The 26,237-nt window shown below is 43.7% G+C and overlaps 1 protein-coding gene across 1 annotated transcript in view; it reads left to right on the forward strand.

Moving 5' to 3' along the window:
* Nucleotides 1-641: 641 nt before the first annotated feature.
* Nucleotides 642-26,237, forward strand: part of LOC120053914 — a 171,480-nt gene continuing 145,884 nt past the window's right edge. The window contains exons 1-10 of the mRNA XM_039001224.1: nt 642-702; nt 874-1,052; nt 2,752-2,934; nt 5,322-5,461; nt 6,262-6,463; nt 17,139-17,267; nt 20,005-20,244; nt 20,472-20,571; nt 22,875-22,963; nt 24,523-24,661. Of these exons, the coding sequence (XP_038857152.1) occupies nt 681-702; nt 874-1,052; nt 2,752-2,934; nt 5,322-5,461; nt 6,262-6,463; nt 17,139-17,267; nt 20,005-20,244; nt 20,472-20,571; nt 22,875-22,963; nt 24,523-24,661 (1,423 nt within the window). The 5' untranslated portion in view covers nt 642-680. The remainder of the gene's footprint in view (nt 703-873; nt 1,053-2,751; nt 2,935-5,321; nt 5,462-6,261; nt 6,464-17,138; nt 17,268-20,004; nt 20,245-20,471; nt 20,572-22,874; nt 22,964-24,522; nt 24,662-26,237) is intronic.

A 26,237-nucleotide genomic window follows, 5' to 3' on the forward strand; every position in this document is an offset into this window, starting at 1 on the left:
CTCACTAACAAAGTGATAGTTCAGTGATTTTTGTGGAGCAGTTTCTCCAGTTCGTTATTTTTCTCTCGCCCCACTGATTCGTTTAAAACTTTACATCCTGGTTCAGGTAAGGGGCGGGTTCATTTATAAACTTCCGCTGTACCGGTAAGGTGGAACAAAATCATATCTCTTCCTATAGCTAGATAGTTTAGTAGCTAGTTAGCTAGTTTTATCTTCTTTTGGGTTTAGCTTACACATTTGTTGTGGTTAACTTGAGACATCTGTGGCATTGTGTTACTTGGCAAATATAAACGTGGCTTAGCTTACCTGTCTAAACTTGTTTACCACTGGTTATGTAAATAGTTAACCCATGCTAATGGCTTGCTGACAGAAGGACAATTGTGTATTTCTCACAAAGATTTGAACGTATACTTTTAGTGTTGTATTGTGAAGTGTTGCAAAAGGGCTGTATTGTGATGATGCTTAGCCAACTTGATGGACCCAGCTCAAAAGCAGTACCACTTTGTACTCTGTAGTAATGGAGGCGATCACTAATTGTTCTTGATAGGGCTTTTATTCGATGCATTGTCATCTGCCTAAAGATGATTAGAATTGTTGTTATGAGCTTTGTTTTTCATGTAAACTTGCCCTGCTTCCTCACAGGTTGCATCACAAAGATACTCTGAGACCGAGTTAGGACAATGTATGAAAATGTCCCAACAGGTACGTTTAAGTCTGCTCCCATTATTGAACTGTTTTATGAACAGTACTGGATAAAAATGTGATACAAATGAACTTTTCCATAATAAACATTGTGTGTGTGTGTGTGTGTTTGCGTGCGTGCGTGTACGAGCACATGGGGCTGTGTGTTTATGATGTGTATGTGTGTGTCAGTCTCCACAGTGGAGCGCCAGCAGATATTGCAGGCTTTGGAGCGGCTTCAGGCCAAGATGGCCCAGAGGGAGGAGTGGACCCACAGTGAGAGGCTGGGGGTGCTGAGGGATGCTCTACAGAGCCCACTGCTAGGACACATCCTCACGCTGCAGCATTCAATCAAACAACTCAAAGACCAGGTAATGATGGATACCTGCAGAGAAAGGGAAAACCTGCTATTAAGACCCATGGCTTGTGAATAGCACTTAGGAGATTTCATTAGTGAGGGAAAGGGGGATACCTTGTCAGTTGTACAACTCAATGCATTCAACTGAATTGTGTTTTCTGTATTTAACCCAACCCCTCTGAATCAGTGAGGTGCCATAATCAACATCTGTGTCTTTGGTGCCTGGGAACAGTGGGTTAACTGCCTTGCACAGGGGCAAACGACAGATTTTTACCTTGTCAGCAACCTTTCGGTTACCGGCCCAATGCTCTAACCACTAGGCTACCTGCCGCCCCCTGTGGCCACTTATGATTATACTATGATTAAGCCAACTGTTCTGCTATTATATGTGGGCTTACATGCAGCAAGACAATGATCCAAAACACACAATCAAGTATACATGAAAATGGCTAAAAAGCAACAAATTTGAAGTTTTGGAATGGAAGTGAAAGACCAGACCTAATCCTAATTGAGATGTTGTGGCAGGACTTGAAACGAGCAGTTCATGCTTGAAAACCCACAAATGTCGCTGAGTTAATGCAGTTCTGCATGGAAGAGTGGTCCAAAATTCCTCCACAGAGACGTGAGAGACTGATTAACAACTACAGGAAGTGTTTGTTGAGTCATTGCAGCTAAAGGTGGCACAACCAGTTATTCAGAGTAAGGGGGCAATACATTTTTCACACAGGGGAATAACTTTGTTTATGAAATTAATGAAATAGGTATGTCATTTGTGTTATTTGTTCACTCAGGTTCCATTTATCTAACATTACAGTAGGTTATGGATGAAGATCTGATAACATTCAGTATAAAAAAAAATATGCAAAAGTAGAGAATTAGAAAGGGGGCAAATACTTTTTCACAGCACTTTAGCAACAAATAAACCTTGTTTTGTAATATGTAACATTTCAGATTGTGATGAAATGGTAAAACCACTCAATGTCAGTGTGCTTTAAGTCTACAGAACACAGCATTCTAAACCTTTCACTTGCGCTTAAAAAGGAGGCATGGGAAAAACCGCCCAGCCACACTCGAAATCATTTGTATTCAGGTTGCATTGTTATTGACGTAAAAAAAAGAACCCTTGAAATAAACAATCCACATGCCAAATTAAGATAATGGCAATAACCAATGCCTGCCTTCATATTCTAAGTGCTGCGAAGGTCAGCCGAGTGTCTATGAATGCTTCAGGTAAAACGTATGGCGTGATAGCAAGGCGGAGGTGGCGTAGCGGCTTTCCTGTGCATTTATCAAGCTTTAATATCTACTGGCGGGGCTTGAGTAAGTGCCTTGTCCGAGATGTATTGATGAAATGGTGGGGAAAGGCTGCGCCGTCAGCCCGGGCTAAATAAGCAAGGAGACTGATAACTTTCCACAATGTGAGTCATTAATGCATTACCTGTTTGGGACCGGCCAGAGCTGCTGCAGAGGATTTTATTGTGGCTTACGGTTGTTGGTGAACGAAAGCAGCTTAGAATGTCAGCCTTTCCTTTGATACTTTTTTTGTGTGGCTTTATCGAATTAGATGTCTCTGAACTATCTTAGTTCACAATCACATTAAATTATTCTACTGAATTTTTGTAAACAGTAAACAAAGCAGCTCTACCTTAGCTTTCTATGTATCCTCCTCCACTGTGAAATGACACACCAAACCTCCCTCTCCTCCCCCCCAGCTGAACTGCATGCCTCCAGACACCTGCAGTGATTTCAGCTTCTCTAGGAAGGGCCAGCTGATTGTCAGTGCCAGCCGCCCAGCCAGCAGCCTGTGCACGTCCGGCCCCGGCTCTGTGTTGTCCAACGGCTCGGCCCTTGCCTCCCCCGACCAGCTCCAGAGATGGTTCTGCACCTCCGCTAAGGTGGGCGGCTGTACCGGTTCTGCCCACACACACTGCCCACCTGATGCTATGGTCACAGCTAGCTAGGATATTCCACTGTGGAGAGATTATGGTTTTAGAGTAGACTGTCATTTTTGTGTTGGTGTGCTGTAATTGGTGGAGAATCAAGACAATATGGGTTTAAATAGTTTTACCTGGGTGTTTTATGTAGGCCAAACAGAGGTTTAATGCTTTTAATTGTTTTACTGCATCAGGGATAGTGTACACAGACGTTTCAGCTTTACAGCCTTCTTCAGTGTATAGGTACAATTTTCTTTCATTCAAAACAGCATTTATAAAGAACAACGGATGAGCAGCTGGTGCTTCTAATCAGGGTTTCAGCTCATCTGCCAATCCAACACATTGGTTAAATCAGATGGGGTCAAAGAGAGAAAAGAGGGATTCATAAAAGGATGCTTCCCCTGTAGATCGTGTATCTCTTGTAGCACCATAAGGAAATGTTTTAACTTTGTATGCCCTCAGACTTCTAGGACCTATAAGATAAAGTCATGTATAACTTGCACTACTAAAGGAGTTACTTAGATGTTAGTGTTCTAGTAGTAAGATTTATATTGGAAAAACATCCCGCGCCTTGAAAGTACGCCTTGGAGAACATAAATCCACTATTAGATGTCAAGATATCACCTCGCCAGTTGCGAGACACTTTATAGAACAGAATCATTCTATTAATGAATTGCGTTGAGTCGGGAGGGAAAATGTTCATCCAGCACGTAGAGGAGGTAACTATGACAACAAAATACTGTGGCTATATAAATCACATTCTTTATCTCCACACGGTTTAAACAAAGAATTCGATTTCACCTCCTTCCTATGAGCCACAGTTAGATTGTTATACAAGAACACTGTCCATATCAGATTTTGCATTTAGTTCATGAGTTGGCCCCACATGTTTATGAATGGCTTTGCCTGATGTGCTTTGTGGTGGGCTATCTCATGAATTGATGTGATGTATTTAGGTGAGCAGACATCTGGGGCAATTGATTTGTGAGTTGCCCTTCGTCCCTGCTCCCATAACCTATAATTCTGTATCTCTTTGTGACTTATTTGTATACAGTTAGGGCAGAAAAGCCACGTCCCTGATTGGCAGATGAGTGTCAACCCTGATTAGAACCACCTGTTGCTCATCTGTAGTTCTTTACAAATGCTGTTTTGAATTAAATAACATCGCACTGAAGAAGGCTGTAAAGCCGAAATGTCTGTGTACGCTATCTCTAATACAGTTATATCTATATATTTTTAAGAATGAGGTAAGTTTTATGCGACATACACCTCTTTTTGTTTGCCAGAATATGTGCGTTTTACGCACCAGCCAAGCTTCTGGGAAAGCACCAAGGTTCCCTGTTGATTATGTAGGCCTACTGCTGTTGGTGGAGATATACATTCACCGGACAGTTTATTAGGTGGCTTGCTATATAAAGCTGGAAGACAGGCATCAAGGCATTCAGTTACTGTTCGATTGAACGTTAGAATGGGCAAAACGAGTTAACTAATCGACTTTGAGCGTGGGATGATCGTCAGTGCCAGGCATGCCGGATCCAGTGTCTCAGAAACTGACACCCTCCTGGGCTTTTCACACACGACAGTGTCTAGGGTTTCCAGAGAATGGTGTGACAAACAAAAAACATCCAGTTAGTGGAAGACCTGTGGGCGAAAACCGCTTGTTGATGAAAGAGAATGGCAAATTCTGCCAGCTAACAGGCTGGCCACAAACAGACAATTAACGGCGCAGTACAACAGTGGTGTGCAGAACGTCATCTCGGAACGCACAACTCGTCGATTCTTGTCACTGATGGGATATTGCAGCAGACGACCACACTAGGTTCCACTCCTATCAGCTGAAAACAACAAGAAGAAGCAGCTCCAGTGGGCTCGCAATCACCAACCTTGGACAATCGAGCGATGGAAAAACATTGTCTGGTCCGACAAATCCCGGTTCAGGATTTGGCGCAGGCAGCATGAATCCATGGACCCATCCTGCCTGGTGCCAACGGTACAGGCTGGTGGCGGTTGTGTACCGCCATCCAATATGCAGCAACTGCGTGATGCCACAGGGACCAACATCCCTGTGGAACGTTTCCGACTTGTAGAATCCATGCCCTGATAATTCAGGTTATTCTGGAGGCAAAGGGGGGTCTGAACCAGTACTAGATGGGTGTATCTAATAAACTGGCTGGTGAGTGTAGCTTAAGGTTTTCCCTGGGTATTTGCAATCTGTAGATTTTGACCTGATTTCAGATTTTTCCCCTACCAATGCAATTTGAGTGTTTTTTTGAGATTTTTATTTGAAAGTTTTGACTGTGATGATTAATTCATTACCTATTTATTCACTGTGTCTTCTTGTGATGTAGGGGAGGCAGACAGAGCACATCAGCCTGCCCAAGCCCTTGTCTGGGGGCCTGGGCTTCAGTGTGGTGGGCCTAAGGGCTGAAGGGACAGGGGGCCACGGGGTCTTCATCAGACAGGTCCAGCCTAGGAGCATCGCATACTGGTACTGCCTACTCTCTCACCAGCTCCTCCTCCTCAATCTCTTTACCAAGCCAACACAATCTTAGTCAAGGATATCTCATGCTGATTTAGAATGTTTGACAGCTCGTATTAGAGCCCCTTTTAAAGGAAACATTACACATTTATGAGCATGCATGCACTCAACAATCATAAATGCTTCTATTAGCTTATGTTAACAACAAAGAGTATGCAGTGACATTTGTAGTTAAATTAGCACAGCTTGTAAAGGCACTGCCAAAAATGAGATACACAGACCACATACCGTTCTAGAAAAAGTAATATGAGCAAAGATGAGAATCTTCTAAAAATACTTCCTGGTTCAGTAAACGTTACATGAAAAAAAACATACAAGATATACTTCTTGGTAGCGACTCCTGTGGCGGGCCGGGCGCATGCACGCTGACACGGTCGCCAGGTGTGCGGTGTTTCCTCTGACACATTGGTGCGGCTTGCTTCCGGGTTAAGCGGGCATTGTGTCAAGAAGCAGTGTGGCTTGGCGGGGTTGTGTTTCAGTGGACGCACGGCTCTCGACCTTCGCCTCTCCCGAGTCTGTACGGGAGTTGCAGCGATGGGACAAGACTCTAACAACCAATTGGATACCACAAAAAAGGGGGTCAAAAAAGTACATACATTATAATATATAAAAAATAAAAATACACCTTTTGAGTCTTCTTGCTCTTTGGGATCAAGGCGGGGTTACTGTAAAAATACTTTGCGACCATTTCTGATGTACAAATTGCTTTATAAATACATTTGATTGATTTGTGTTCTGCGTGCCGGTAGGGATGGGCGCATACAGGAGAACGACCAGATCCTGGTGATCAACGGGACGCCCTTGGACCAGAGTGTCACCCAGCATCAGGCCATCGCTCTCCTGCAGCAGCCTGGGGACAGGGTGGATCTAGTGGTGGCCAGGGACCCTGCCACCATCACACAGCATACAAACACCCCCCCGCCCCCACTCCCGCCTGGGCCCAGTCACAAGGTAAGGGTGGAGCGCACATTTATGTATCTCAGTATGAAAATGTTTTTATACTGCCATGTTGGCAGGGTAGCCTAGTGGTTAGAGCGTTGGGCTAGTAACTGAACGGTTGCAAGTTCGAATCCCCGAGCTGACAAGGTACAAATCTGTCGTTCTGCCCCTGAACAAGGCAGTTAACCCACTGTTTCTAGGCCGTCATTGAAAATAAGAATTTGTTCTTAACTGACTTGCCTAGTTAAATAAAGGTAAAATAAAAATAAATAAATGTCATGATGCTATCAATCAATTAAGCTAGCATGGTGCTATCAATCAATCAAATGTATTTTCTAAAGCCCTTTTTACATAAGCAGTTGTTCATTGGATTTAATCCTTACACGGAACCCAAACCGACTGCGCGCGTGCGCTATCGTGCATACATTTATTTTGTCCCCCTACACCAAACACGATCACGACACGCAGGTTAAAATATCAAAACAAACTCTGAACCAATGACATTAATTTGGGGACAGGTCGAAAAGCATTAAACATGTATGGCAATTTAGCTAGTTAGCTTGCACTTGCTAGCTAATTTGTCCTATTTAGCTAGCTTGCTGTTGCTAGCTAATTTGTCCTGGGATATAAACATTGAGTTGTTATTTTACCTGAACTGCACAAGGATCCTCTACTCCGACAAATTAATCCACACATTAAACAGTCAACCGAATCGTTTCTAGTCATCTCTCCTCCTTCCAGGCTTTTTCGTCGTTGAACTTATATTGTGATCGCATCTAAACTTTCATAGTATTACCACGACTACAGGCAAAACAGTTCGTCTTTCAATCACCCATGTGGGTATAACCAATGAGGAGATGGAACGTGGGTACCTGCTTCTATAAACCAATGAGGAGATGGTAGAGGCAGGACTTTCAGCGCGATCTGCGTCAGAAATAGATTACTTCTAGATAGATTACTTCTATTTTAGCCCTTGGTAACGCAGACACTCGTTGGCGCAATAATTGAATAACATGGATTTTAAAATTTATTTTGCGACGCTCGCGCACGTGACGTGTCCGGTCTGGTCAGCATGTTAGAATAAATACTTTTAAGGCATTGCGTTTTCACTGTTTTCAGTGTTGCATGTAGGACTGTGACGATCATGGAATTTGGGAGGACTGTAATTGTCCAACCAAATGACTGCGGTGTCTGTAATAACCGTTTGGGAAAAAACTAAAAGATTTACACACATTTTCTCCTCCTCTCCTGATTGCATGTGCTGCCATAGAAATATAATTAATAAAATGGGGAATCCCATTCAAGTCAATGATGGCTTAAGTGTGGACTGGCAGCCATGGATGCAGTGAAGTGGTAAATCGGTAGAGGTCAATAATAGAACGCAGATGTTACATTGACCAGATTGGCACACATTAAGACTGCTAAATGCTAACTCACGTTTGTATACAGTAAGCTGGTTTGCATAGCTAGCATACAGAAATGGGTGGTGGTAGTCATTCGTTTTTAACTGTAGTGCAGTTGATTGGTAAAGATGGCATGAACATGTGTTGGGGTAGACATCCATACAGGCGTTATACTCTGATTTTTACCTTAACATATTGTGAAATACACATATAACTAATAGTCTAAATGTAGGCTAATTTTACAGAGGGACAATGAGGCGACAGAATCTTCCCCCCACGCGTTTCCATGACAATTCCATTGTTTTTTAGAAGCAAAGCAGGAAGTAGAATATGTGCTAAAATATTTGTTGAGTCATCTCAACTGACAGTACAAAAAATACATTCCATTGCATGAGCCACATCAGTCGACATAATTTGAATGAACATTCTACATTACTATGGAAATGATTGCATCACAATATCAGGCAGTCATTTTGTGTGTACCCATGAGTTTGCCAGGGTTAAAGGTTCCAAGTATGTTCTATTCATTCTATTTCTGTGTGTGCTGCTGCATTGTGGGAGGCATTGCCTAGGCAAACAAAGTCTAGTTTGCTTGTTTTAGCAAGAATCAACAAAGTTTCATCACGTTGTTAAGAGTCCATGTTACGGCAGAAACGGACACAACCACACGAATGTCTGACCATCCTGTCTTCAGTTAGCTGTTCGTTCCACACAATTGTATTTTTTTTAAACAGTTTTGACTATTATTTTAATTTCATGACAGTCTTGATCAATAACCGTCAGTTATATGGTAATTGTGCCAGCCCTACCTAGTTGCATGACACATAATCCTCCATTTAAGTGTCTTTTTTTGTTGTTACATAAGTAAGTTGAGAGAAATTCAGGAAACCCGTCAGAAGATATAGGAGGCAACTCTTTCTCATTTGAAAAGTTGTCGATTTATTGTGGTACATTTTTTGTATATATATATTTTTCTCTCATGGTCTTCTGGTCAATGTTTTTAACCAGACCAATAAACACAAGTACTAGAAAGGAGTATGGTCCAGAACAATGCCCTGTGATTTCTGGCTGCACATCAACTCGTGTTGTCTACTGACCTCTCGCCATTTGACTCATATGCAGTGGTCAATAGGTCACAGGACGTTGTTATGTTTAACTTTGTCATAAAGGCTATTTCCTGTCACTCAAAACAGGCACTTGACCATCACTGGAGACTAACGTTTGGAGGGCAGTTTTTAGGTGACTGCTTAAATCCACGGCTAGTGCCCCCCACATAGACAGGGGAAAAACCAGTGGTGATCTTGGGAGACATGAGGGCCAGAACATGGCTAATGAACTGGACGTTTTCATCTCAAGATTTGAGTCAGACAATTTTTGTGTCGGAGGTAAAACAACTGGAAGCATCATTACAAATGTTTGAGAGGGTTGTTGTTTTGTTTGACAGGCTGATGTTTTGAAGTAGTTCAGGGGATGTAACGCACACAAAAGCCCAGGCCCAGACAAAATATGTGGACGTGTTAACGTACTGTGCTGAACAATTGGCAGGTGTTTTCACAGACATTTTCCAATCCTCACTCGACCAGCAATGCGTGCCAGTATTGTGGAAAAACTCAATAATTATACCCATTCCTAAAGCTTCTAATCCCTCTGTGCTGAATGACTACCGCCCTGTCGCCTTGACATCCTTGAGAAAATGCCTTGAGAAAATGATGAAAACTCATGTTCTCAGCAACACCCAGAAGCTCCTCGACCCGTTTCAGTTTGCCTATCAGCCCAGCAGAGGAGTTGATGATGCCATTCTTACTCTCCTCAACATGGTCTATAGACATCTGGAGGGAGCCAAATCCCATGTCAGGGTTTTGTTGTTTGACTTTTCTTCTACCTTCAACACAATCCAGCCTTACATTCTGGCACAGAGACGTTTAGTCCCCACTCCACCACCAACACAGGCTCTCCTCAGTGATGTGTTTAGTCCCCACTCCACCACCAACACAGGCTCTCCTCAGTGATGTGTTTAGTCCCCACTCCACCACCAACACAGGCTCTCCTCAGTGATGTGTTTAGTCCCCACTCCACCACCAACACAGGCTCTCCTCAGTGATGTGTTTAGTCCCCACTCCACCACCATCACAGGCTCTCCTCAGTGATGTTTAGTCCCCACTCCACCACCAACACAGGCTCTCCTCAGGAGCGTGTTTAGTCCCCACTCCACCACCAACACAGGCTCTCCTCAGTGATGTGTTTAGTCCCCACTCCACCGCCATCACAGGCTCTCCTCAGTGATGTTTAGTCCCCACTCCACCACCAACACAGGCTCTCCTCAGGAGCGTGTTTAGTCCCCACTCCACCACCAACACAGGCTCTCCTCAGTGATGTGTTTAGTCCCCACTCCACCTCCAACACAGGCTCTCCTCAGGGATGTGTTTAGTCCCCACTCCACCACCAACACAGGCTCTCCTCAGGGATGTGTTTAGTCCCCACTCCACCACCAACACAGGCTCTGTTGCATGATGACGAGGAACACCATGGCCCGGTCCTAAATGACTTTGTAGAGTGGTGTGAGGAATCACACTTGGTCCTCAATACCAACAAGACCAAAGAGATGTTCATAGACTTCAGGAAGCGTACAACACCTACTTCTGCAACGTCTATCAGAGGTCAGAACATAGAGATTGTAGAGGAATACACATATCTGGGTGTCCTCTTGGACAGTAAGTTTCAGTGGAGTAAATGTACAGACCTGATCTACAAAAAGAGTCAACAGAGACTGTGCTTTCTCAAAATGGTGGGATCTTTTAATGTTGACTGTACTATACTGACTCTGTTTTACAAATCTTTCATTGAGAGTATTTTAACATTTTGTATTGTTTGTTGGTTTGGCAATGCCACTGTCAACCAGATAAATATGCTGAGAAGGATTATCACCACAGCAAGCAAGGTACTTGGAGTCAAACAGACAGGCCTGGATGAGATCTTTAAGGTCAGGGCCTTCCAGAAGGGTCACAAAATCATTTTAGACCCAAGCCACCCCCTGTACCCGGACTTTGAACTACTCCTGGGTGCAGGTATAGGGCACCCCGCGGCAGGAAAAACAGAACTAGACAATCATTTGTGCCAGGTGTGATATCCCTCCTAAATAGCTCGGGCTAATGTTCCTATCGACCCAGTAAGATCAGCAGGCTAGTCTCTTTTTATTGGTATGTAACTGTTATGAAAGTTGTATTGTCAATTTGTTTTGTATTTAAATGCCAGGTCTTTAAACGTGTACATGACACTGCAACAAAATTTCCCCATGGGGACAATAAAGTCAGTAAAGTAAAGTCGCTGTACACTGCTTTAATCAATGTAGACATGACATGGAAGTCAAGGAGATGAAAGCAGAGAGCGTTAGAACACGTAATGGAAAAAAATGTAGACCTAGATCACAGATTTGCTGTTGTTTTTAAAACTACGGTGAGCGATATGGTTCAATGTGCCAATATATCAACACAATCTACTTTTTCGTTTTTTTAACTTGCTGGCGTCTTGAAACTAAAGTTGGGTTCATGTATACTCTGCTAATGACCATACCAAAAAAGAGTAACGGAGAGCAATGTACAATACAGCAAACTTAGCTAAACAAGGAATTAGTGGTAAGTGCATGGGAGCTGCCATCTTCATACACCTCAGCTATTGCAATCATTAGGCCTACAATCTGACAAAATGCAATACTTAACCTAACACTTTTCAGCAATGTTAATCTTGAAACTCTACGACTATAACAAGCTCTGTTTTTAGTGGATCCATTTTTCATTCAAACAATTAAATGAGGTTTAAATGTATTATGGTTATTCAGTGTAGGGTGACCCATACTTAAGCAAAGAGTAGTGGTTATTAACAAAGCATAATTACCATTCAACTCAATAGGCTAAAATGGGTGGTAATTTACATTAGAACTGACAAGTAAAGGGAGTAGTAGAATGAAAAGCAACACAGCCTGGCTGATCCCTCTGTTTTCTTACGGACGGAAAATAAACATGAGCGGATGAAAACGAGACTGGGATAGATCAACACTGGGGTGATCGACATGATTAACCTGGAGCTCCAACAACAAACAGAACCAGCTCCACCTGCCACAAGTTTAATTAAATAACCCCAAAGAAAAGCCTTCAGAAATCCCTCCTGAAAAAAACTTTTCGGGGGGGAAAAATATGAGAAACGAGTGTCAGACGCCCAAATCTTAGTTTAATGCAAAGGATACGACACAGACAAGTTAGGCTGCCTAGTTCCAGCCATTATGATAATGTAGTGCCTATTTCTGGGTCATTATCGTGTGCTATTTCACTATTCCTGTTGTTTTTAATCCTGTTTGGATCGAGGCCATATCCTGCATTGTATCAAGCCTGGGCCTTGCTTTTGCCTTGTGTTTTATTCATGTGCTGTTTCCCTTGAGGTTGTTTAATGGAACGCTGGCTTAAAAACAGACTGATGTCTGGATTTGATTTTTATTGCCGTTTTCCCCGGCCTAACTATCTGTCACCTGAGCCAAGCTTCTACAAAAACCCAGATGCCGGCGCTGAGTCTCTTTATTAAAATGTTTAAGTGTCAGCTTGGCACCACTCCCTCTATTAGCTCTCTCCATTCTGATTTGTCAGAAAAACCTGACAATAAATACTGAAAATGTGGGAATAACCAACTCCTGAAAAGCCCATATAAATTAAATTTACTGAACAAAAATATAAATGCAACATGATTAATTTTCAAAGATTTTACTGATTTACAGTTTATGAGGAAATCAGGCAATTGAAATAATATATAATAATAATAATATATTCATTAGGCCCAAATCTATGAATTTCACATGACTGGGAATACAGATAAGCATCTGTTGGTCACAGATACCTTAAAACAAGATACGGGCGTTGATCAGAAAACCAGTGTGTGACCACCATTTTCCTAATGCAGCGCAACACATCTCCTTTGCATAGATTTGATCAGGCTATTGATTGTGGCCGGTGGAACCTTGTTCCACTCCTCTTCAATGGCTGTATGAAGTTGCTGGATATTGGCAGGAACTGGAAAACTCTGTTGTACATGTCGATCCAGAGCATCCCAAACATGCTCAATGGGTGACATGTCTGGTGATTATGTAGGCCATGGACAAACTGGGACATTTTCAGCTTCCAGGGATTGTGTACAGATCCTTATGACATGAGGCTGTGCATTATCATGCTGAAACATGATGTGATGGTGGCGGATGAATGGCACGACAATGGGCCTCAGGAACTCATCACGGTATCTCTGTGCAGTCAAATTGCCATTGATAAAATGCAATGTGTTCATTGTCCGTAGCTTATGCATGCCCACACCATAACCCCAATGCCAACATGGGGCACTCTGTTCACAACGTTCACTTCAGCAAACTTCTTATCCACATGACGCCATACATGTGGTCTGCAGTTGTGAGGCCGGTTGAACGTACTGCCAAATTCTCTACAACAACATTTGAGGTGGCTTATTGTAGAGAAATTAACATTAAATTATCTGCGAACAGCTCTGGTGGACATTCCTGCAGTCAGCATGCCAATTGCACGCTCCCTCAAAACTTAACATATATATTATATGTTATATATGTTATATGTGGTATTTCATAGTGTTGATGTGTTCACTATTATTTTACAATGTAAAAATAAACTAAAACCTTTGAATGAGTAGGTGTGTCTAACCTTTTGACTGGTACTGTATAGCAAAAGTCAAATCGCTCTGCCGCGATCCTGTTTATTGCGTGTTTATTCTGTCATTGTTTTCCGTCTGTACAGGACCCTGTCATGATCTCCTCTTTCCTCTCGAGGAACTCCACAGGCAACCTGAACTCCGCATGATGAGTCGCATGTCAATCAAAGATGTCGTCCTGCCCCTCTCAACCCCAATACCCATTAACTGATTCTTCCCCTTAAAAACAAATGTTCCTAATCCCTATTCTCCCCTTTAAACAAGCTCCCCTGCCCATCCAAACCGTCTCTCTAATTGTGAAAAGCTGAGAAAATATTGAGTTAGGTTGGCTCCAGGGATTCGTTCCCTTCCGTGCCTGAAATGGCAGATTGTACAGTCTGTTTCTCTGGTGCGTTGCTCGCTCTCATACACCCACCTGACCTCATACCTGTCATTCTCACCGAACATGGCTTCTAGAGGTTGTTGCCGTTATCTTGAACCCTAAGTTCCTTGAAACATTTTAAAACAAGTCTGACGTTATCCCTTTCTACACTGAGTAGGAGTGCTGATCTAGGATGAGTTTAGCCTTTTAAGTCAAGATAAATAGTATTATATCAACAAGGCTGATCTGATCCTAGATCAGCACTCCTACTCCAAGATGAATGATCTAGATGCCATGTTGTCCCAGGTTCACAGTAGAACAGTTTTTTTCTTTTCTCCCTGAAACAGAGTGCCTGGAATCCACGTTCCCATTATGGCTTTCTCATTAAAACTGTCATTAACCCACACTCTCTGTTTGTCTAATAATTCTGTAACGTCTCATGGGGCAGAACTGTCAATATGGAAGGACATGCAATTTTAGGCCAAACCTTGCAATCAGGATAATGTTTTGTATGTGTTGTTGAGAATATCTCTAATATGTTTAGTATTTAGTTCCTTTAATTAAGTGTGTTTAATTCAATCTCATGATGTCTAGTGAATATTTACTGTCCTGACAAACATAATTCTGTTTTATGATAATTCAGACTCTGTTCCATTGTCAAGTTAACACAGTAGTATATAAACATACCATATTTCGGTGCTAAAATGAATTAGCCTAAGCCACAGAATGTCTTTTTGAATACTGTAAAACCAGCAAGTAGACTCTCTCTTCACATCTAGATGTTGAGTTTTCAGTAGGGCTGGGCGATTTTTATATAGAATAAATTCAATTAATTAAAATGTATGATTTACTGCAATGTTCCACATTTTTATTTTGCAAGAATCATTTAAAAAAAAAATTTTTTTATGAGTGTTTTGTCTTATTGTCCTCGTCTTCTCCCCCTTCAGTGCTGTGTGCACTGTGTACCTTCCCTCTCGCACACAGACACCAAGCCCCTCCTCCTGTGCTATGTGCACTGTGTACCTTCCCACTCACACAGACACCAAGCCCCTCCCACTCACAACAACAAAGACGAAAGACGTCTTCCTCTCTGACAACAAGCAATTTCAACTCGCTCTTTGCATTTGAGGTTTGGTTCCAACAGAATCGATCTATTCCCCTTCCAACGATAACGTTTTAAGTATCAACTCCCAAAATTTAGAACAGAGCAAACCCTACTAAAACGGGAGTATCAATTAACATGATTGTGGAAAATGTGTTTGCCGCCCATGGCATTGCGGTACCAAGTACTGCTAACAGCATTTTAGTCTCCTGCTGTTATGTGCTAGCTGTCTAAGGTGTGTTTATAAATGTGCAATGACTGTAAAAATACTAATTTATATAAGGACTCATTCTCATTCTGAAAAATAGGTGTCTTCTTATCCAGGTAGGCCACTTGATTTCAACATGTGAACAGGCCATGTTGTTCTAACAGTTGGAGACGGACAGGAGGGTCTATTCATAAGTTCTACCTTGTTAGAAAGCAAATAGGTCCGAGTTGTCTAGACCTTAAATACAAAGATTAGCTGGCTACTAAGTAGCACATGGGCTTGTACTTGAGAGATTGTTTATGAGACCTGTGTTAATTTTCTATAATGCTTGCTACCAGAAGTTGATCATTATTAGTGAATGTGCATGGTTCTGGTTAAATTTGTGTCAAAAAATACATTTTCATAGACAGACTTGAAAGCCAGATCAGTAATTATTTCAAAACAGCAGGTTAAACTATTATGGTAAATTTAATACAATTATTAGTGGGTGTTATGGTTGTGGAAGGCTTATATTTAGCCTTGGTATCATTTTACAAGCCCTAAATTCATTAGGTTATTCCTGACTGGTTGAAATGCGGTGTATTGACCATTAATTGTGCAACAAAGCTTTTTTAGAGAACTGTGTTGTTGTTGTTGATATACAGTATATTGTGAATTGCCCATAAGTTGGAAAAAATCAAGAACGTGTCTTATTTTCAGAGTAAGACATCTTCACACAGACCGTACAAATTGTCAAACAAGTTTCATGGAATCTGTTGTTTCACGAAATTGCTTATTGAACTAAACCAAGCCTGCTTACATCTCCACTTGTAAGGAAACAGGGAACACTTGTTCATTTGGCCTGAAAGCTATAGACGAAAACCAGCCCTCGACAAAAAAACAAACATCTGTGTTACTGACTGTGAAGCTCCACTTCTTATCTGGGGAAATGGCTCTTAGTCATTTCTGTAGACGGGATAAGCAGTGAGCAGGAGGGGTAGAAAAGTGTTGTCTCCCCAGGGGCTGCAGTACGTAAGACACCACAGTAAGGTTTCATTAGATAGAGAGCAAACTGCACAGGACGTTAACTATCAGATAACGCTGTGTAATAAGAAAAAGAGCTGCTGTGATTGCAGCCTGCTAGTTGGTTAATAAAGAGCCTAGGAGGAGACGTCGTCGTGATTAGGCTGGGCTGTGTGTGTGTGTGTGTGTGTGTGTGTGTGTGTGTGTGTGTGTGTGTGTGTGTGTGTGTGTGTGTGTGTGTGTGTGTGTGTGTGTGTGTGTGTGTGTGTGTGTGTGTGTGTGTGTGTGAGAGAGATCAAAGAGGTAGTAACAGGGGCTAGACAACAGGACACAAGGGATTCCCTGACCTGGACATTAATCAGCCTCTGCTGCTCGTTTGTATTTCAAACGTTTAGTGAAAACCATTAAAAGTTGGTCTGATAATGCTCCACAGCCATGTGCAGTTAGACACCATGGTTAAGTTAATAAGGCTTGACTCTGGCAGGGACGAGACTAAATGTTCAGAGCTGCTTCTAGTGAATTTTTGGTGTGTCAGTGGACCTGCTGTACCATCCTACATGTATGCACAAATGTATGCATTGTCATTGGAGATGTGATTTCCCCCTGATTTAATCAGGATTACCTGATATTTTTACCTGAAAAAATCTGTAATACTTACATCTGTGTTTTATCCTTAAACTGAACCAGTAGCCTTTAATCACTGCTTCTTTATTGTACCAATCACGGCCCTCCTTAGGCTATATATTGGGTTATATCCACCAATCACAGCCCTGCTTAGGCTATATCTTGGGTTATATCCACAAATAACGGCCCAGGTTAGGCTATATATTGGGTTATATCCACCAATCATTCACGCTGTCTTCTCTTTATCTCCTTCTCTTCCTCTATGGAGCGTCCAGGAGCAGTGGGGCCACATGGAGGAGATCGAGCTGCTGAACGACGGCTCGGGCCTGGGCTTTGGGATTGTTGGAGGCAAGGCCACTGGGGTGGTGGTGAGGACTCTGGTTCCAAACAGTGTGGCTGACAAGGTACAATACTGGACATTACATACACTCTAAACAATCAAAGCTAACAGACAAAGCAGTCTGCTAAGACTGGTACCTGGGATGTGGTCATTAGGCACTAAACAGAAGAAAACGGTCTAATCTGAACTGGTCCAATAAGACAGGGGTTTTCAAACCTTTCTTGACCAGGGACCCATGCTCCGGCAAACTGTCGACCCAAGGACCCCCATCGTATGTTAGAAAAAAATGATCACGTCTTATCAGGTGAATGATAATGGCAAGTAGAAGTAATCAACATTTTAAAATGAATAGATTTGGAACCAGAGTCCTGTTTCAATATGAAACAGTCTATCACAGTTCATTGGAAGAGGAAGTGTAAACTCTAACATAGTCTATTGCCTAGAAAGGTAACAGACTATCTTGGTGGCGTAGAGAAAATGTTGCTGTTGTAAAGCACATTTTCTGCAAATTTATTTATTTATTTTTAGCTGAGAGACAATTTAGCAATTTTGAAGCTCATTTCCAGCAATTATCTATAGTTTATCATGGAACTGAGACTATTTGTCAGTTTTAAAGCACATTTTCTGCAATTCTATGCATTTTGCCATGGCTAATACTGTGTTCCTCTGCTCAAACATTGTAACAATCAATGGCCATGTGCCCTGAATGCCTGATTCTGCCTGACTGTCTAGCTTTTATTTAATTCTTAGTTCGTCTCAAGATGGTATTATTAAAACATATAATATATATATATATATATATTTGATTGAGGTTGGGGGATTGTGGAGGCCAGATCTTCTTCATTCTTCATCTTCATTTTAAGATATTAAATTAAGATAATTTGGCAAGACGATTAAGATGTTGGCTGTGACCTTTTTCCATTGCACAACAGTTCTCCGCAGTAGGCCTACTAAACCATTACATACTCAGGGCTTCCTTCTTTCTCTTCCTCCTGATCCTTTGGTAACAGACCGGTCATCCCCTATGAATAGTAACCACCAGTTTAGCTGAATTAATGCTGAGCGTGTCCCACAAAGGGCTCAGTTACCTTGTAAGGAGATTACATCCTGGCTACACAGAGCACGCTAGGCCTGCGTCCTGCTCGAAGGACCGCTTTTCTGTTCGCAATTACAGAGATGTTCGCGAAAGGTTTATTCGCAGAAGTCCCTGACACAGCCGATGCTCATTTACAAGCAGAGCCTTTCTTTTCTTTTCCCACTCAACGCTTTTCTTTTGTCCTTCATTTTGTGAGCTTGGGGTGTATTCAGTTATTCAGCGAGTTAACATGGGAACATGTCATTTGATTTGTAAAAAAAAACTGTCTGTCGGTTATAACCTTTTATAAGAAAGTGTTATCCAAGAGGGATCTGGATTTAAAAAACCTTGTCCCTTGTTTCTGAAACCACTTTGCACCACTCCTCTCTTTTTCTTTCTCTCTCTCGCTCTCTACCCCTCCCTCCTTTCCTTTTCACTCTCTCTCTCACTCTGTCTACCACACACTCTCTCTCTCTCTCTCTCTCTCTCTCTCCTCTCCTCTCCTCTCCTCTCCTCTCCTCTCCTCTCCTCTCCTCTCCTCTCCTCTCCTCTCCTCTCCTCTCCTCTCCTCTCTCTGTGAATGTCCAAGAGAGCCCAGGCTGGGCAACAAAACCCTGCTTGTTCAAAAGGCACAGTGCAGCATTTCACACATCACTGGATCTTATGCTCCAAAAAAGCTGTCAAAATTGGGGCTTTGTTAGACCCTGGCGTTTCCCATTTCAATGTTTAATGGCCAGGGCTGGCTTCAATGCGCCCCCGTTGTCCTGTGCACAGACCCAGGGAGAGAAGTTGGGGAGATTTCCTGCACCACGGTTATGCATCAAACACTTTTCATCCCTCTTTCCACAAAGGATGCTGTTCTCCCCTCTCTTTTGACTTTTTCCTCTTTTTCCCTCGCTGAGTTTATTCTGCTTGACCTGCGAGTCGGTGAATACATTTCCTAGCTTAGTACCGCGGGGCCAGGCCCAGACCAGGGTGGGACTAGCCTGTTCAAGTGGGATGTAAAATGCGTTGGACCACATTGGCTGAAATGATCAAATGGTCCAACTAAGCGAAATGTTGAATATGAGCAGATTCTTTGGGGTAGTTCTTTCATGTACTAGCAACCAACAGTGGTGGAAAAAGTACCCAATTGTCATACTTGAATAATTTTCTATTAAGGTATCTTTACTTTTACTCAAGTAAAAGTAAAAGTCGCCCAGTAAAATACTACTTGAGTAAAAGTCTAATTACGGATAGCCAGGGGTACACTCCAACACTCAGACATCATTTACAAATGAAGCATTTGTGTTTAGTGAGTCTGCCAGATCAGAGGCAGTAGGGATGACCAGGGATGTTCTCCTGATGTGTGTGTATTGGACCATTTTCCTGTCCTGCTAACCATTCAAAATGTAACAAGTACTTTTGTATGCCAGAGAAAATGTAAGGAGTAAAAAGTACATTATTTTGTTTAGGAATGTAGTGAAGTAAAAGTTGTCAAAAATATAAATAGTAAAGTAAAAAAAACGACTTAGGTAGTACTTTAACATATTTTTACTTAAGTACTTTACGCCACTGGCAAATAATACCATTCTGTAACAAATGGTGAAATACATGTAGGTTGCTGTTATTGCTAGGCCCTGAACTTAACTATAATGCATGGTGTATTATTCATATTTCCAGTTTGTACAAATGTTAACATTGTCTTCTTTCTTTTTCTTTCCCTCCACCTTTCTCCCCCCTATAGGATGGGCGCCTGCGTACAGGTGACCACATCCTGCGTATTGGTGAGACCCCCACAGGTGGCCTGACCAGCGACCAGGTGGTCAAGGTGCTGCAGGGCTGCGGGAGCCACGTGCGCATGCTCATCGCCCGTGACCCCTCGGGACAGCACTCCACCTCCCCGCCACCCCCTCCCCCGCCCGCCACCAGCCCCGTCTCTGCCTTACCCGCTGGAGTCAAACCCCAGAGCAGGGTCAGCAGGACGGTGAGTGAGACAGGAGGATGGGGAACGCACACACACACACACACACACACACACACACACACACACACACACACACACACACACACACACACACACACACACACACCTAGACATGCACACACCTCCTCCTGTGACCCCTGCCCCTCGACTGCCCTACATATTGTGGTGAATATGTCCGTGACATTAGAACGTCAGTACATGTACAGCATATCTCTATGGTTTTCCAGCCCAACCTGGAGGGTTATGAGATCCATGAAGTGCCTCTGAGGAAGGAGGGCCAGAGCCTGGGGATCACCATCATCGGATACAACTTCTTAACCTGCGAAGGTAGGCCGATGCCCAATACCATGTCAACTGGCTCCTTAGCCTTTTACCCTTAACCCAGGTCCCGAACCCAGGCCCCTAATTCTAGTCCCCTAGCCCCTTACCCTGAACCCAGGTCCCTAATCCTACCTCTCTGACCCTTAACTGCAAAATCTGCAAAATCTGGACCCCTACAAATCAGCCGGGCTAGACAATCTGGACCCTTTCTTTCTAAAATTATCTGCCGAAATTGTTGCAACCCCTATTACTAGCCTGTTCAACCTCTCTTTCGTGTCGTCTGAGATTCCCAAAGATTGGAAAGCAGCTGCAGTCATCCCCTTCTTCAAAGGGGGGGACACTCTTGACCCAAACTGCTACAGACCTATATCTATCCTACCCTGCCTTTCTAAGGTCTTCGAAAGCCAAGTCAACAAACAGATTACCGACCATTTCGAATCCCACCATACCTTCTCCGCTATGCAATCTGGTTTCAGAGCTGGTCATGGGTGCACCTCAGCCACGCTCAAGGTCCTAAACGATATCCTAACCGCCATCGATAAGAAACAATACTGTGCAGCCGTATTCATTGACCTGGCCAAGGCTTTCGACTCTGTCAATCACCACATCCTCATCGGCAGACTCGACCGCCTTGGTTTCTCAAATGATTGCCTCGCCTGGTTCACCAACTACTTCTCTGATAGAGTTCAGTGTGTCAAATCGGAGGGCCTGTTGTCCGGACCTCTGGCAGTCTCTATGGGGGTGCCACAGGGTTCAATTCTTGGACCGACTCTCTTCTCTGTATACATCAATGATGTCGCTCTTGCTGCTGGTGAGTCTCTGATCCACCTACGCAGACGACACCATTCTGTATACTTCTGGCCCTTCTTTGGACACTGTGTTAACAACCCTCCAGACGAGCTTCAATGCCATACAACTTTCTTTCTGTGGCCTCCAATTGCTCTTAAATACAAGTTAAACTAAATGCATGCTCTTCAACCGATCGCTGCCTGCACCTGCACCTGCCCGCCCGTCCAACATCACTACTCTGGACGGTTCTGACTTAGAATTTGTGGACAACTACAAATACCTAGGTGTCTGGTTAGACTGTAAACTCTCCTTCCAGACTCACATCAAACATCTCCAATCCAACGTTAAATCTAGAATTGGCTTCCTATTTCACAACAAAGCATCCTTCACTCATGCTGCCAAACATACCCTTGTAAAACTGACCATCCTACCGATCCTCGACTTCGGCGATGTCATTTACAAAATAGCCTCCAATACCCTACTCAATAAATTGGATGCAGTCTATCACAGTGCCATCCGTTTTGTCACCAAAGCCTCATATACTACCCACCACTGCGACCTGTACGCTCTCGTTGGCTGGCCCTCGCTTCATACTCGTCGCCAAACCCACTGGCTCCAGGTCATCTACAAGACCCTGCTAGGTAAAGTCCCCCCTTATCTCAGCTCGCTGGTCACCATAGCAGCACCCACCTGTAGCACGCACTCCAGCAGGTATATCTCTCTGGTCACCCCCAAAATCAATTCTTCCTTTGGCCGCCTCTCCTTCCAGTTCTCTGCTGCCAATGACTGGAATGAACTACAAAAATCTCTGAAACTGGAAACACTTGTCTCCCTCACTAGCTTTAAGCACCAGCTGTCAGAGCAGCTCACAGATTACTGCACCTGTACATAGCCCATCTATAATTTAGCGCAAACAACTACCTCTCCCCCTACTGTATTTATTTATTTATTTTGCTCCTTTGCACCCCATTATTTCTATCTCTACTTTGCACATTCTTCCACTGCAAATCTACCATTCCAGTGTTTTACTTGCTATATTGTATTTACTTCGCCACCATGGCCTTTTTTTTGCCTTTACTTCCCTTATCTCACCTCATTTGCTCACATTGTATATACTTATTTTTTCTACTGTATTATTGACTGTATGTTTGTTTTACTCCATGTGTAACTCTGTGTTGTTATATGTGTCGAACTGCTTTGCTTTATCTTGGCCAGGTCGCAATTGTAAATGAGAACTTGTTCTCAACTTGCCTACCTGGTTAAATAAAGGTGAAATAAATAAATAAATAACCCAGGCCCCTAATCCTAGTCCCCTAGCCTCTTACCCTAACCCAGGCCCCTAATCCTAGTCCCCTAGCCCCTATTAGTACTCCGATCCAGTATTGTTGACACTGTTTGAGATGTATTGTTTTGATGGTGTCTTGTCTCTCTATTCCCCTCTCCTTGGTCTCTCTCTCTGCTCTCTCATTCTTTCCTTCCGTCTGTCTCACTTTCTACACCCCACCTTCTCTCTCTCCTAGACGCGGTCGGCGTGTTTGTGAAGAACGTGGTTCCTGGGAGTGCCGCTGAGCAGAGCGGAAACATCCGGATCTATGACAGGATCATAGAGGTGAGACCATTAATCAGCTTTTAATGAGCACAACCCTCATTAACCTCAAGGTGTGTGTGCGAGTGAGAGAGAGTGCGTGCGAGAGAGTGCGAGTGCATGCGAGAGAGTGAATATTCTAAAATAAGTGAATATTTTCTAGAAATAGGCATGGAATAATTTATGAGATAACCCATATTCAAGAATAGCTTAGGAAAATAACCCAAACTAAAAACATTTCTTTGAATTACCTTGCTTAAACCGAGTGATGCTTTGTGACATCCCTCTGGTAGTGGATCAAAACAAACCTAAAACCAACAGACAAACAAACAAACATGGGGAAACAATAGAAAAATACAGACAGTGTTGAAAAACAGAAGGGGGGTAGAGCCTTCAATTAGGCATTGATCAATACAAACAAATCGTTCTGTAATTGCAAAATGTCATCGGAATACAATATCGAATTAAACAAACATTCCAAAGGATACAGAGGCAACTTCAGGAGTAATGCGAGAGTGCGTGCGAGAGAGAGTGCGTGCGTGCGAGAGAGAGTGCGTGCGTGCGAGAGAGAGTGCGTGCGTGCGAGAGTGCGTGCGAGAGAGAGTGCGTGCGAGAGAGAGTGCGTGCGAGAGAGAGTGCGTGCGAGAGAGAGTGCGTGCGAGAGAGAGAGAGTGCGTGCGAGAGAGAGAGTGCGTGCGAGAGAGAGAGTGCGTGCGAGAGAGAGAGAGTGCGTGCGAGAGAGAGAGAGTGCGTGCGAGAGAGAGAGAGTGCGTGCGAGAGAGAGAGTGCGTGCGAGAGAGTGCGTGCGAGAGAGAGTGCGAGAGAGAGAGTGCGAGAGAGAGAGTGCGAGAGAGAGAGTGCGAGAGAGAGAGTGCGAGAGTGCGAGAGAGAGAGTGCGAGAGAGAGCGCGCGAGAGAGAGTGCGCGAGAGAGAGTGCGCGAGAGAGAGAGCGCGAGAGAGAGAGCGCGAGAGAGAGAGCGCGAGAGAGAGAGCGCGAGAGAGAGAGCGCGAGAGAGAGAGAGCGCGAGAGCGAGTGCGCGAGAGAGAGAGTGCGAGAGCGAGTGCGCGAGAGAGAGAGTGCGCGAGAGAGTGCGAGAGAGAGAGGGAGAGAGTGCGAGAGAGAGTGCAAGTGATTGAAAGGGCGAGAGAGTGCACGAGAGAGAGTGAGAGTGCACGAGAGAGAGTGAGAGAGTGAGAGTGTGCGAGAGAGCAAATGCGCGAGAGAGAGTGCGAGAGCGAGAGAGAGTGCGAGAGCGAGAGAGAGTGCGAGAGCGAGAGAGAGTGCGAGAGAGAGAGAGTGCGAGAGAGAGAGACTGACACAACCATACACCACACTATAACACATCCATACACCACACTATGACACATCCATACATCACACTATAACACATCCATATACCACACTATAACACAACCATACATCACACTATAACACATCCATATTGGGTCTTCATTGTCAGGTTTCTATTGAAAATGTGTTCTCACTGTCTTACCTGCTTAAAATAGAAAAATGTCATAAACCCCCTGTCAGAGTTTACGGGGACAAGGGTGAGAAGTAATTTTGGCCTGTTTCATTGTGCCAGCTGGACGGGGTGAGCCTGCAGGGCTTCACTAACCAGGAGGTTCTGGAGGTGATGAAGCAGACAGGCCAGACGGTCCACCTCACCCTGGTCAGGAAGATAGCCTCGCCCAAACTGTCACTGGAGAGGACCCTGGACAAAGGTAAGGACTACTAGGACTCTTTACCAGTTATCTGTGAGTGTGTATCACTAGTACTACTAGTGACTACAGCAGAAATACAGACGGTATTATGTGTTTTGCATCATATAATGCTGCATTTTGCATCACATAAGGCTGCGTTTTCGTCACGTACTGATGCGTTTTGCGTCGGGTCAGGATGCGTTTTGCGTCACGTAATGCTGCATTTTGCATCACATAAGGCTGCGTTTTCGTCACGTACTGATGCGTTTTGCGTCGGGTCAGGATGCGTTTGCGTCACATCAGGATGCGTTTTGCGTCATGTAATGCTGCGTTTTGCGTCACATAAGACTGTGTTTTGCGTCACATAAGGCTGTGTTTTGCGTCACATAAGGCTGTGTTTTGCGTCACATAAGGCTGCGTTTGGCATTACGTAAGGCTGCGTTTTGCGTCACATAAGGCTGTGTTTTGCGTCACATAAGGCTGCGTTTTGCGTCACGTCAGGATGCGTTTTGCCAGGATGCGTTTTGCGTTACGTCACATCAGGATGCGTTTTGCGTCATGTAATGCTGCGTTTTGCGTCACATAAGACTGTGTTTTGCGTCACATAAGGCTGTGTTTTGCGTCACATAAGGCTGTGTTTTGCGTCACATAAGGCTGCGTTTTGCGTCACGTCAGGATGCGTTTTGCCAGGATGCGTTTTGCGTTACGTCAGGATGCCTTTTGCGTCACGTCAGGATGCGTTTTGCGTCACGTCAGGATGCGTTTTGCCAGGATGCGTTTTGCGTCACATCAGGATGCGTTTTGCGTCACGTAATGCTGCGTTCTGCGTCACGTAATGCTGCGTTTTGCGTCACGTAATGCTGCGTTCTGCGTCACGTAATGCTGCGTTTTGCGTCACGTAATGCTGCGTTTGCATCATATAATGCTGCGTTTTGCATCACGTAATGCTGCGTTTTGCGTCACGTAATGCTGCGTTTGCATCATATAATGCTGCGTTTTGCATCACATAATGCTGCGTTTTGCATCACGTAATGCTGCGTTTTGCATCACGTAATGCTGCGTTTTGCATCACGTAAGGCTGAGTTTTGCATCACGTAAGGCTGAGTTTTGCATCACGTAAGGCTGAGTTTTGCATCACGTAAGGCTGAGTTTTGCATCACGTAAGGCTGAGTTTTGCATCACGTAAGGCTGAGTTTTGCATCACGTAAGGCTGAGTTTTGCATCACGTAAGGCTGAGTTTTGCATCACGTAAGGCTGAGTTTTGCATCACATAATGCTGAGTTTTGCATCACATAATGCTGAGTTTTGCATCACGTAAGGCTGAGTTTTGCATCACGTAAGGCTGAGTTTTGCATCACGTAAGGCTGAGTTTTGCATCACGTAAGGCTGAGTTTTGCATCACGTAAGGCTGAGTTTTGCATCATGTAAGGATGCGTTTTGCGTCAGGATGCTTTTTGCGTCACGTCAGGATACTTTTTGCGTCACGTCAGGATGCGTTTTGCGTAATGTAAGGATGCGTTTTGCGTCATACCGGCTGTATTTTGAATGTTACATATATCTTGATAACTTGATGGCTGACATGCAAAACATTTTGGGA

Source organism: Salvelinus namaycush, chromosome 9 (genome assembly GCF_016432855.1).
Source record: "Salvelinus namaycush isolate Seneca chromosome 9, SaNama_1.0, whole genome shotgun sequence".
Lineage (NCBI taxonomy): Eukaryota > Metazoa > Chordata > Actinopteri > Salmoniformes > Salmonidae > Salvelinus > Salvelinus namaycush.